A 13,526-nucleotide genomic window follows, 5' to 3' on the forward strand; every position below is an offset into this window, starting at 1 on the left:
GACCCTCACATCGCGATGTGGTTGGGAGGGTTTTTAAGCAATGTGATTGGGTAAGTATTCTTAGAGAAACATAATTTACTTTTAAAATTTGCTTTCTCCTTTGAATACATTCCCCAATCACATTACATTAGGAGAATAAGTAATAGGAAGAGGGGATGCTGAGCATCAGGCCTTCACCTCAGGTATCCTTCTGGAGCTGAGTGGCTGGATTCCCCTTATGAAAGATAACCCATTCTCTTAATGACCTAATATATATACAAGGCTAAGAAGACAAAGTTGAGAGCATCTCACCTACCAATACTTTTCACTGGCAAATCCATCAAAGCTGATGATGCAAACTGCTGTTATGATGATAATGATTACAATACTGGTGATTACATTTATCTAGATTGACACAAATAGTATCAGAGGATAGGACTGCCTTGTTTTGTTATAGTGCTTTTTGTTGCATCATTTGTATATAATGTACTGTTCTTTGACCCACCAGATTTTATAAACCTTTCCCCATAGTTGCTTGTTAGATGATCTGGAGAGCTCAGAGCTCTGGATTTTCAAATTCTCAATGCTACGTGCTTTCAATTGCATAACCAGGACTTCACCTCTGGAGCCCAGGCAGCCACCCAACCCCAGCTAACTTTTCAGGGATTTTCAACAAAGTCCATTTTCATCCCTGATGTGTGCCTTGTTAGAAAATTTCTTCTTTTTCCACCACATGCATAATAATGTTATACTTGAAATTTCAGACTATTCTAGAAGAATGCAGAAATCTTCTTGATTCATTTGATGGAGTAACAACTGTTCACAGTCGTTTCTATGAACTATCAAGTAATTACCACAAGCTGCAGGGAAACCATGCTGAATATTACAAAGAAGCTCTCAGATTCCTGGGATGCACAGATGTCAGTACTATTCCATGTGAGTCAGGACATGCCATCCTACTGTCCTAGTTTTAAAAAAATACCCTACAAATTTACAATAAAAATGGTTCTGCAAGAGAGCCTTTGTAAAGAAAAGTATAACATGTACAAATTTGAAACCAGGAATTTATCTCCTATAGAATATTAATCAATGCTAATACAAAGGGAGAAAAATGTACGAGTCTTTCAAAATATAGCAGCTTTTATTCAGTTGTCAGTAAACATTGATGTTGCATTGAAAAAGAAAACTAGGAGTTCTGTGTTAATCAGAAGCATTTTTCACATATCTACTAATATTTTGAATCAGAAATAGGCCTGAACTTGACAATAAGCCAAACAAGATTTATAAATAAGTTTACATTTATTTGGCACAGAACTTACATTTTCAAATCCTACAGAGGAAACTTTGACTATTTAGGGTCAAATAATGTCATATTGTTTTGTCATGATGGGATTTCAAGACATCTGAAGTTAGATCCTGGAACATTTAGACAATGAAGTGTCACATGGTGGCAAAAGTATTATTGTCATATATATCATTGTTGTCATGCAAAACTAATACAAAACTTGCCATGTTGTGTTGTCAATCATGACACAGATGCCAACAGATTAGCTATTATTTCTCACATGCTGTTGAAAGTGAGAAAAGATAACATTAAAATGTTCATACTTTGCAGCTGGGGAACAAGCTGAGAGAGCATTCAATCTGGGTCTTGCAGCAGTATTGGGAGAGGGTGTATACAACTTTGGAGAGCTTGTAAGTACTCATGCCATGAATAGTTATTACCAAAGATAAAAGTTGATGATTAAGGTGGCTTTGATTCATTGGTACTCTTGGTACTGTTGTAATACTAATGTATCTTACTGTGTGTATAAATTACTCTAGTGCATGATACTAGACAAAAGTGGATACATGTCAAGTGTCATTAAATGTGCAATTCTGTCAAATGTCACATATTCCTGACATGATATGGGCATTGTTGCCGGACACATTTTAGAGACATTTTCATTTTATGGGTAATGTTGCTTGCCATTTCAAAGACAACATTGACATTTTATGGGTATTGTTGCCTGACACATTTCAGAGACAACATTTACTTTTTATACACATAGTTGCCTGACACATTTAAACAACATTATATATTATTTACCTTATTGCCTCACACATTTGAAAGACACCATTTACATTTTATGGGCATTGTTGCCTGATGTGTTGCAAAGACAACTTTGGGAGTATGATTCTTTGCATGTATTTGCTTGTATGTTATTGCTTGCATGAAACTACTTCAATATTGTTCAAGGTGGAGACTTAAAATCATTTTGTAGGCTTTATGTGTTTTGGGGAATTTCAGGCTGGTTCATGTTTTCAGAAAAGAACAACAGAATTTTGGTGTACCTCATTGAGCAGGACTAGAACATTTGGAATCAGAGAATAAATAACTGAAATGAACATTTGCACAATGGCACTTTTGTAAAAAGTTCTCTTTTTACACCAAATTTCAATTATTGAATCTATCCAGAAAAGGTATTTTGTATCAAGACAAGCAAATGAACAATTAATTCACCATGAGATGAGTTCTGTTGAGCAGATAAACAGAGAGAAATTTAAGTTTTATTAATTCTCATAACTTAATAATCAGACTGGAGAGCCCAAAATGTTTATATAGCAGAGATAGTCATAAAGATTCCTTATTTTATTTCTTTTTATTGCTGTTTTTATTTGTCTTATATCTTTTACCTTGAGGACTGGTTCTGAGTTGGGAAGAACTTGTCATGTGGGAATTGCACAAAATAGACAGCAAGTACAAAAGAAGAGATTTATTGTGCCAGATGTAGCAAAGATAAAAATGAGCAAGGAATGTTGTTTTTTTTAAAACCTTTAATCTGATACAGATGCACCAACCAATCATTAAATGTTTGAATTGCTCAATTATTATTTGTATGAAAATGAACAAAATCCATCAAGTGATCTATTTCATTTGTACTGGTTGCTGTGCTTCAGTTATCTATTATACCCCAGTCTCTTAATTCCATATATGGTAAAGCAACTGTCCAAGAATAGTTGTATATTTGGTATATCCCATAATATTTTTTGGCTAGAAGGTTAAGAATAAAATCAGCATGTGACTGAATTACAATAGTCTGGATGAAAAACTAAACAAATTCAAGATTCACTACTCTAAACACATGTTTTCAATCACATGATACCTAGAGTTATTTGTAAACTCGGCAAAGTTTTGCTTAGATATGGAATGACAGATGACCCGATTATCATGTTCAGATAGTAAAAGTGATAAAAATTACAGCAGATATGAAAAATCTGGTAAATCTACAAAATCCAAGACAAAGGTCAGACAGAAAATGAAACTTCTGACAAAAAATTTCATTCCACAGGGGTAGAAGAAAAGAAAAAAAAACTAATCCCACCCTCAGAAATCAATGGAAAGCTGAAAACTTATAAAAGACTGATGACTTTAATGTTAGAGGGACATAACAGTTGTATTCTTGGAGTTCTCTGCACAGTTGGAGTCATCAAAATGGAGAATACCGCATTAAAAATGATTATATTTTTTAGTTTTTCATGCAGATAGCATGTAAAATAGACTTTGTAAATGACACTTTATTTTAATGAGATAGGTCAGTTGTGATCACACCATTGACCCCATTTGTCAAATGACGTCTGCCATATGGCCCCTTTTTTTTGTCAGACCTGGCAGGAGAAAAAATATTTGGTGGTTTTATCATAAGCCTATGGTTGTATCATGATATTTCCACTTTCTGTGTGATATACTTATGGTATTGGCAGCCACATTTTGTATGACATTGTCATGATGTGATATTGCCATGATACTGTCATGATATTGCCACTTTTTGTATGATATTGTCATGTCATGATACTGCCCTTTTCTTGTGTGAAATTGTCATGATATGACATTGCCATTTCTTGTGTGATATTGCCACATTTTGTGTGATATTGTCATGTTATGATATTGCCTTTTCTTGTGTAAAATTGTCATGATATGATATTAATGCTTTTTATGTGATGTTGTCATGATAATGCCATCATTAGTTTTGGGTTATTATCTACAAAGTGCACTAAAGACTCATGCCTGGCTGCATGCCAATGCCAAGATTAGAACTCACAGAAAATTCTGTAGTTTTTTTATCCACTGACCATTCCCAGTAGACTGTTGCCATTTATATCTGATAAACAACATATCTATTATCTGACTGTACTAATGCTGAGCATGAAAATCTGCATGATATGATCAGTCTTTATTGTTATTGCACCGTAAACTGTAATGGGGTGGCATTGAGTGTGAAATCAGTCTCCATGTATGTTTTTCATATTTCTTGTTTTCTGTTGTATTTTTTTTCTTCACACAATAACTTAAAAGGAACTTGATGGACAGAACTCTCCTATTTGGTATGGATTTGATTTTGTAAATTCTTTAGCATACTGAGGAGTTATGGGCCTTGCCTTATTTTGTCTGTATTTAAAAACAAGTTAATTTATTCATAATTATGTATGGGATTGCAATTTTTATATAGCTGATCTGTAGTAAGGATCAGATAGTTGAATGTTTTTGACCTCAAACATGGTATTTGTAATTTTGACAACTCTCTAAAACTTGGACATTCCTCACCTGTTGTCATTTTTTTGTTGTTGCAATTATATTATTTAAAATATTGTATTTTTCTTTATAGTTGGCTCATCCTATCCTTGAGTCTTTGAAAAACACAGACAAAGAATGGTTGGTGCATTTACTGTATGCTTTCAACAGTGGAAACATTACTAAATTTGATGAGTTGAAGAAGCAGTGGTCAACACAGGTGGAATATCTATTTATCATTTATCTACCTTCCTGTCTATATATCTATCTATATAAGAATCTTATTCATTGTAACAAAATGTAAGGCATTTATTTTGCTTGATTTATTAGATGACACAGCTTAGGCTACCAGACTGGAATGGTATAATCATCATTAATTGTTATGCTTCATGTGAAATATTCTAAAACTTGCTATGGGGCCTTTTGGCACTTTCATCGAAGTGGCATTTCCATTTATTTAACATGGAACCAAAATATTCACACAAGGGAAACCAAGTTTCATTCACTAGAGATATTACTGGTACAATCATTCATGAAATATTAACTGTTATACAAATAGAGTTAAAGCACAAATTATATCTGTAATGTTTATAATATTTTTCCTACCATTCATTTCAGCCTGATCTTGCACAGAGTGAAATTAAAATGAGGCAGAAAATCTCCCTTCTGTGTCTGATGGAGGTATGTGTTAATTAGGTGTCTACATACATTACCATTACAGAGTCGACAAAGCAAAGACACTGATCTTAATCAGGTCATTTTAATTATGATGTGAATGGATTCATTGCTAATTTTGATTAATATAGGCTCATTGGTAAGTACTGACGCATTAGTGGCGTAGTCAGTACAACTCTATCCTGATCAGGAAACAAAACTATTTCTCTTTAAAATATGGACAAAAATAATGTCATGTATGGGATTTAGATTTCATTGAAATATCAACATTGTCTCATCCATAAGCAGGTTTAGTTTTGAAACAAGAAGGTTCTGGTCTGCATGTCAGGCCCATGATTGAAGCAATGCTATAAAGTGTGTGACCTGCCCCCCCCCCCCCCCCGATCATAATTGAGTAAGCATGTTGCAAAACAGTTGTGTTCATTTGTCTTGACACTGCAGATTCATGGCAAGTATGAGGAGACTGTACAAAGGTTTTAGAAAATGCATGCAAATGACAATCCTAAGACTATGGCTATTCAGTATGCACTTGTATTTATCTAGCTATATAAATGCCTTTTTTGTTGAGCTCATGCCAGGCTAGACAAGCAGGCCATAGCCAGCTTTAAGACTGTTAAATACTTGGGTAACTGTGTCATGCCTGTTTCTTCAGAGAGATTTTGCTTCACCGTCCATTAATAGTTTTGAAAAAGTGATTCCACTTGCCACCCCATACTCCACATGAACGCTTGCATCTGGCCATTTAGTTTTTAAGAAGGGTTTTTCCTCTCCAGAAATGCATACAAATGTATACTGGAATTGCATAATCTCATTTGCAAAGGAGTGAAGAAAAATAATGTGGTGAAAATGTTCTGTCTGTGTATATATTTAGTGAAAGAAGCTGAAAGAAATGTTAAACTATAGTACATAAAGTTACATGAGAGCTACATTGTAAAGGAATTTAATTTCTTTTCCAGATCCCCAAATTTAGCTCTGTCTCTACTTATCATTCAGAACTGAATCAAATGTATTAATTATGCCTGTCACCTCATTAGAAGTGTTGGCATATAGTGATCCATATGTCCATCAATCCATCCTTCCGTTTGACACATAAACACAATCATGTAACTAGTCCCAGATTTTGATAGAATGCCATAAAACTTGATAAATATTATTGTCATCACCTGATGATGTGCATTTCATGAAAATCACTTTGGTGGCGCTATACAGTTTCGCATTTTGCATCGGGTTAGGAATTTAAAGAAAAAGAATGTCCCCGGTTTTCCTCACTGGTTATACTGGCTATTTAAAAAAGACCTTGTTTATCTTAGGTATAATGCAAAGAACCTTTAATTCCCTTTATTTTGGTGTATGATTGATGGGTGTACTATGGGTTATAGAGTATACAGCTTGGCCTTACTTCAAATGTGCACCTTTCAAAAAAGTGCTAGCTCTACTTGGTCATTTTCACTTCCTGAACTTCAGAGGTCAATTGTATAAAAAAGAGCCAATAACTTTTTTTACATTTTATATATTTGGTAATTCATTCATTGCACTTTCAGAAGCTGGTATTGTCTAGTCTGGCAAAATTCATTTTCCCTATTTTAATAGCTGCTATGTATAGTGTACTTTAGACTAATTCAGACTGATTTTTTAACACAAGGGAGCAGTCATTTTAGTTAGCAGCGTGCTTAAATCATGTAAAATTTCCAAAAGTACAATATCCAAAAGAAATATCATCCACATTACATTAATGTAGCATAGAGGTATGCAAACGTTCTCTCCACTGTGCATGTTTTAAATGCGAACTACTTCACCTTACATACGTCACTCTCTCAAAAGTACATATTATCTGGTGAGCGCCACCATAAAGAAGATGTAGGTGTTATTTTTTTATGATTTAATTATGTTTATATGGCTGAAACATTTAAGTCGCAAGCATCAAAACAATCCTTATGAATAATTCTCCTGCCTTTTTCCCCACAGAACAGTATTTATGAGTGTCAGAGTCTCTAACAAGTCCAGCCTACCCCCCCCCATGATAAAAGTGAGCTATTTTAAGAATGCACATTACATTTTGTAAACATAACAACCAATGTTATGCTGAATGACAGGAACATGAAACTAGCCAGAATTATTTCTGAGGGATCAACAATGAATTTTACAATTAGAAAAGGGAGGTAACTCATCAGCTTCATAAAGGTCAAAGGTCAAAGTGTAAAATATTTGCCTATTGTTTAATATGGAAGAAGCGAATTCACTTTCTCTTCATTTATTTTTTTATTTCATTGCAAATAAATGAAAAGAAACATTTTCACCATATATTTCTGTCACTTATTGCAACAGTTTTAAATTTAAGTTGACTCTATTCCTATATTCTAATTTCCCCATAATTAAGGTCACTACTCACACAAACATACCTCATGGCAAATTATGTAAGCAAGAGAAAAATGATCATAATTAGCTTATTTTCATGCTTAAATACAATATGAATGTACCATTTTATTCAGAACATCATACATAATTATATGAAAATAAAAAAAAATAATTGCAAACATTTTTCTATTTTCTTTAAGGTGGCGCTATACAGTTTTGCATTTTGCATAGGGTTAGGAATTTAAAGAAAAAGAATGTCCCCGGTTTTCCTCACTGGTTATACTGGCTATTTAAAAAAGACCTTGTTTATCTTAGGTATAATGCAAAGAACCTTTAATTCCCTTTATTTTGGTGTATGATTGATGGGTGTACTATGGGTTATAGAGTATACAGCTTGGCCTTACTTCAAATGTGCACCTTTCAAAAAAGTGCTAGCTCTACTTGGTCATTTTCACTTCCTGAACTTCAGAGGTCAATTGTATAAAAAAGAGCCGATAACTTTTTTTACATTTTATATATTTGGTAATTCATTCATTGCACTTTCAGAAGCTGGTATTGTCTAGTCTGGCAAAATTCATTTTCCCTATTTTAATAGCTGCTATGTATAGTGTACTTTAGACTAATTCAGACTGATTTTTTAACACAAGGGAGCAGTCATTTTAGTTAGCAGCGTGCTTAAATCATGTAAAATTTCCAAAAGTACAATATCCAAAAGAAATATCATCCACATTACATTAATGTAGCATAGAGGTATGCAAACGTTCTCTCCACTGTGCATGTTTTAAATGCGAACTACTTCACCTTACATACGTCACTCTCTCAAAAGTACATATTATCTGGTGAGCGCCACCTTTTCCATTTCTTACTTGAATGCAGTTTATGGCAGAATCTTCACAACATAACCAGTATGTCAGTTTCAGTGGATCATCATGAAACAGGAAGTGTTATGATTTTCATCTGAAGATAACAACATCCAATCACTTCTTCTGTGATTTTGTTTAATTGTTGAATTATATGACTTCAAATGTGTTATAGTGGCTGAAAGAATCTTGTGAATCAGCTAGACCCACCATTTTCATTGGATTGTTATAAAACTAATTACATGTTGTGGTCATCATTGGAAGAGACATGAATCAACAGATCACTTTTCTGTCATTTTTTTTGTCCAGGTTCTGGCCATTATATTATATTGTACAGCTAAACACAATGCTGGACAGAATCATTTAAATCCAGCTTGTCTTGCAGTTTTTTTTATGGATCATTGTTGATAATATTGTCATCATCTAAAGATGCACATACTGACATCTTTTTCCTCCCACAATTTTATTAACAGTTATTGTCCTTTTCTGACCTAGAGCTGGACGTGGTGTACAACATAATTTTGTGAATGGCACTAATTAGCATTTTTTAGCTGTGTACATTTTATAGTCATCATCAAAATCAATGCATGTTGACCAGTAATTTTACACACTCTGGTGACTTAGTGTGTTCTTGGCAAAGTCACTTGGCTTCCATTTCCTCTGCAATATATAGCCAATAATTTGTTAAGAGTGCTGTTAAAACCCACCGTCACCTCCCAAAATTTACACTTTTTTCAGAATAGTTACATGCTTTTTTTCTTTATGCTTTTGACTCATCTCCATGTGTTAGGGGTGGTATGCAGGAGAGGTTGGGGTATATTTCGTGAGCAAATTGCTCACCATTCCTATACAGTGATAATAATGAATACTAATTATTTGATCATAATTTTGAAAATTGTCCATTTTGTAAATACATCATTTACTTTGAAGCATTTTTCCCCAGTAACTATTATAAATGCTTGCAGTTCATTTCCAGATAAATAAAAAAAAATAACTTATACATACATACATACATACATACTTACTTACTTACTTGGTCAGAGTGCATTGAATTTACTTTTTCATGTCAATTAAGTTTGGTCAGAGAGCACAACAGACCTTTTTCATGTGGATATATTTTGGTCAGAGAGAACTATTGAATGTCTCAAATGTGTTTTGGGCAGGATATACAAATTTCACCTAAGATAAGAAAATTATAATCCCTTGGCTGGAATTCTTCTAGCCAACACTGACACATAATGAAGGATTATTCTTCACACATTTCTAACAAATAGGTCAAAGGCATATTGTGAATACTGATGCAGCCTTAAAACAATGAAACATCCATTGACATTTTTTTACCTTGAGATGAAGCATAAAAATTCAGTTTATTTGGAAAATTTCAGTGTAAACTTAAATAACACTTGTACCCATATCCATGTTCAAATATCTGTGGTTGAGACTGTCGAGGTAATCACCATACCCAGCTACCAATAACTGTGTACAGACAACATAGCTTGTGCAAAGATGCAAATGTGAGCAGGTCAAAATAATGTCCACTCTTATGTTTAAATATACATAAGACATTAAAAAATACTGTTGTAGTCTTTAATTGAGCTTTGATCTAGAAATCCTTTTCCCTTCTTAAATAATGACAAGATGAATTGATAAAAAAGTAACGATTACAACAACAAAAATTCCTCTTGAAAGTGGACTACAGAATCTATACCTTTAGCTATGTGAGTGCAGAATATTGTTGTTTTGGGTGTAACACCATTTCTCAGTGCATGATAGGTTATACATGGTGGCCTGTATAAGGGGTGGAGTAAGAACTTGGGGGAAAACCAGGTAAGAACCATTAACCCACAGGAAGCTACTGTCAAGTTTTCTTACATGCCAACATCGGCCAAGCCCAAGTCAGTCAGTGCAAAATGTCTCGTTTTCAGGATAACTATAACTGCCACGTATTCTGAAATGTGAATGTGTTGCAGTTTATATTTAGTTTTAGTATTATTAAATAATGCTCAAGTGATGATGGAAATTGAGGAGATTTTAGAGTTTTGTAACTTTGATCACAATGGAAGGTCATGTGATGAAAGACAGCAGTCATGTAGTGAAAGATAGAAATATTTTCCATGATTGTTCTACACTGGAAAACACAATCATGTACACACAGGAACATGAGAAATTATGTGTGTTGACCTTTTGTGAAAGAAAGAAAAAGAAAAGACTTCCAAGAACATAGTAATAGATGAATTGGGTCTTCCCATTAAACCAAGATGCAAATAATCAGCTCTTCCCATTAAACCAAGATGCAAATAATCAGCTCTTCCCATTAAACCAAGATGCAAATAATCAGCTCTTCCCATTAAACCAAGATGCAAATAATCAGATCTTCCCATTAAACTAAGATGCAAATAATCAGATCTTCCCATTAAACCAAGATGCAAATAATCAGCACTTCCCATTAAACCAAGATGCAAATAATCAGCTCTTCCCATTAAACCAAGATGCAAATAACACTGGACAACACATTTTTACAAAAGTCATGTTACTGAAATAAAATTAGTCAATTCTTATCAATTTTTATGTGCTGAACACGAATATGACAGTCAAATTGCAAAATTGGCTCTAGTTTTTTTGTAATCTGCAAGAAATTAATGTTTACATAACGAAACGCATTCCAATAGTAAAAGGTCAACTGTAATAGCCTACCTATAAAAAATCAAGTCATTGACTACATCTTAGATTTCTTCGCCTGTCTCTTGTACAGCTGTTCGGGAGCATCTCTGAGGAGTGTCCAGCAGTAGTCAGCCAGCATTGTAGTGGACCATTTTCCCTGGTATCTTTGTTCCATTGTTGCGATATCTTGATGAAAACGTTCGCCGTGTTCATCACTAACAATACCACAGTTGCTAGGAAAGAAATCCAAATGGGAATGAAGGAAGTGAATCTTTAGAGACATATTGCAGCCAAGTTTCTTATACTTCATCAACATGTCTTCTACTAGTTCCTTATAGTTTTCTGCCCTAACATTTCCGAGGAAGTTTGTAGAAACTAGGCGAAAAGCATTCCATGCTTGTTTCGCGTCACCTTCCAGCAAGTTGTTGAACCGGTCATCTTTGAAAAGCTCTCGAATCTGAGGACCCACAAAAACTCCCTCTTTAATCTTTGCTTCGCTGAGTCGAGGGAATTTTTCATGCAGGTATCGGAATGCTGGCAAAGTCCGGTCAATGGCTTTCACGAAGTTCTTCATCAAACCTAGTTTGATGTGAAGGGGTGGTAGCAAGATTTTCTGAGCCTCAACCAGAGCTGGGTGTTGGATATTCTTCTCTCCAATGGCTACATTCTGCCTGTGAGTCCATTCCTTCCTCATGTAGTGCATTTCCCTTGCTCGGCTATCCCACTCGCATAAGAAACACATGTATTTTGTATATCCTTGCTGCAGTCCCATTAAAAGGGCAACTCCCTTCAAATCACCACAGAGGTGCCAGCTGTACTTGTTATACTCAATGGAATTCAGTAGCTGCCTTAAGTTATCGTATGTCTCTTTCATGTGGACAGCATACGCTACTGGAATAGATGGAAGAATGTTTCCATTGTGCAAAAGCACAGCCTTGAGACTCAGTTTCGAAGAGTCCACAAATAGTCTCCATTCTTGTGGGTCATGAGTGATTTTTAAAGCATTCATGAGGCCCTCAATATCGGAACAGAATATCAGATTACTTTCCTTTCTGAAGAAAGGCTCCAATTGCTGGTGGCGCTTTCGATATGCAGTAATTGTGACATCTTCTTCTAGAAGATTCCATTGTTGGAGTCTTGATCCTAGCAATTCTGCCTTGTTCTTTGATAAGTCCAAATCACGAATCAGGTCATTTAGTTCTTCCTGTGTTATTCTGTGTGGGGTTGATGATGCACCACAGTGAAAATCTGGATCACTGCATGCTGATGGACCAGGAGAAGAACAGGTCGACTCACCTTTGTCTTCGTCAGATGAATCAAGAGAATATTCTGCTGGAGGTTCTGGAATAGGAAGTCCCTCACCATGTGGAACTGGTCTCAATGCAGACGGAATGTTTGGGTAGACTATTCTCGACTTCTTTCGCTTCGTTATTCCGCCGGAAAGAGGAGGAACCAAGCAGAAGTAACAGTCATTTAGGTGGTTGCTTGGCTCTCTCCACACCATTGGGACTGCAAACGGCATTGATGACCTTTTGCAATTCAACCACTGTGAAAGCTGTGTTGTACATGTAGCACAGCATATATGCGGAGCCCAAGGCTTGTCTTGGTCACCAACCTTGCATCCGAAGTAAAGATGATATGCCTTCTTCACTTGAGAATTGATACTTTTCTTCTGGTTGGCAAATGTCACTTCCCCACAAATATAGCAAAAATTGTCCGCGGTATTAACACACTTTCGAGGCATTACTGTTCTTTATTGTACGTAAATAGATAAAATAATAAGTTTTATGTAACAGTAGCTTGAACTGTCTCGCACAACGTCTAAAATATTTTAAATGCTGAACCTATCTGATTGGGCTTTATATAGTACACTGCTTACGTCAGCTTCAGCAGCCGCCTGGCATTAGTATAATAGGCCTACACATGTATAGTACACTGCTGACGTCAACTTACTTCAGCAGCCGCATGGCATTAGTATTGCATTGCATCAGAAAATGATGCAATCAACTGTGGATGATGTGAGCATGATGGTATTATGCAATGTTACATCATTATTCCGGATGTTGCTGCAGTCCTACTGGAGAAATTTACACAGTGAAACATAGAAAATGAGGTATATGAATATCTTCAAAACGAGAGCCAATACAAATTTTTCATGGTTATATTCGTGTTCGGCACACCAAAATACTACAGATTAGGGCCTTTTCAAGTCAGTAATGATTTCACTGTTGACCAGTGTAATCAGCACTTCCCATTAAACCAAGATGCAAATAATCAGCACTTCCCATTGAAATAGATGAAAGATCATTTCCCATTGAAATAAATGCAAGACATGGCATTGGATGAATCCAGTTCCCGTTCAAATAAGTGCAAGATGTGATACATTTCTGTGAGTTCACCATTTCTCATGGCATACCAATTTTTAACTGATTATGGTTGCTACA

General features: G+C 35.2%; 1 protein-coding gene across 1 annotated transcript in view; it reads left to right on the forward strand.

Annotated features, from left to right (window-relative positions):
* Positions 1-13,526, forward strand: part of LOC149769971 (26S proteasome non-ATPase regulatory subunit 13-like) — a 39,464-nt gene that overhangs the window by 16,576 nt on the left and 9,362 nt on the right. The window contains exons 7-10 of the mRNA XM_089949577.1: positions 744-915; positions 1,595-1,674; positions 4,626-4,751; positions 5,150-5,212. Of these exons, the coding sequence (XP_089805703.1) occupies positions 744-915; positions 1,595-1,674; positions 4,626-4,751; positions 5,150-5,212 (441 nt within the window). The remainder of the gene's footprint in view (positions 1-743; positions 916-1,594; positions 1,675-4,625; positions 4,752-5,149; positions 5,213-13,526) is intronic.

This window comes from Sinohyriopsis cumingii, unplaced genomic scaffold (assembly GCF_028554795.1).
Source record: "Sinohyriopsis cumingii isolate HCF-2022 unplaced genomic scaffold, ASM2855479v2 utg002916l, whole genome shotgun sequence".
In the NCBI taxonomy this organism is placed as follows: Eukaryota; Metazoa; Mollusca; class Bivalvia; order Unionida; family Unionidae; genus Sinohyriopsis; species Sinohyriopsis cumingii.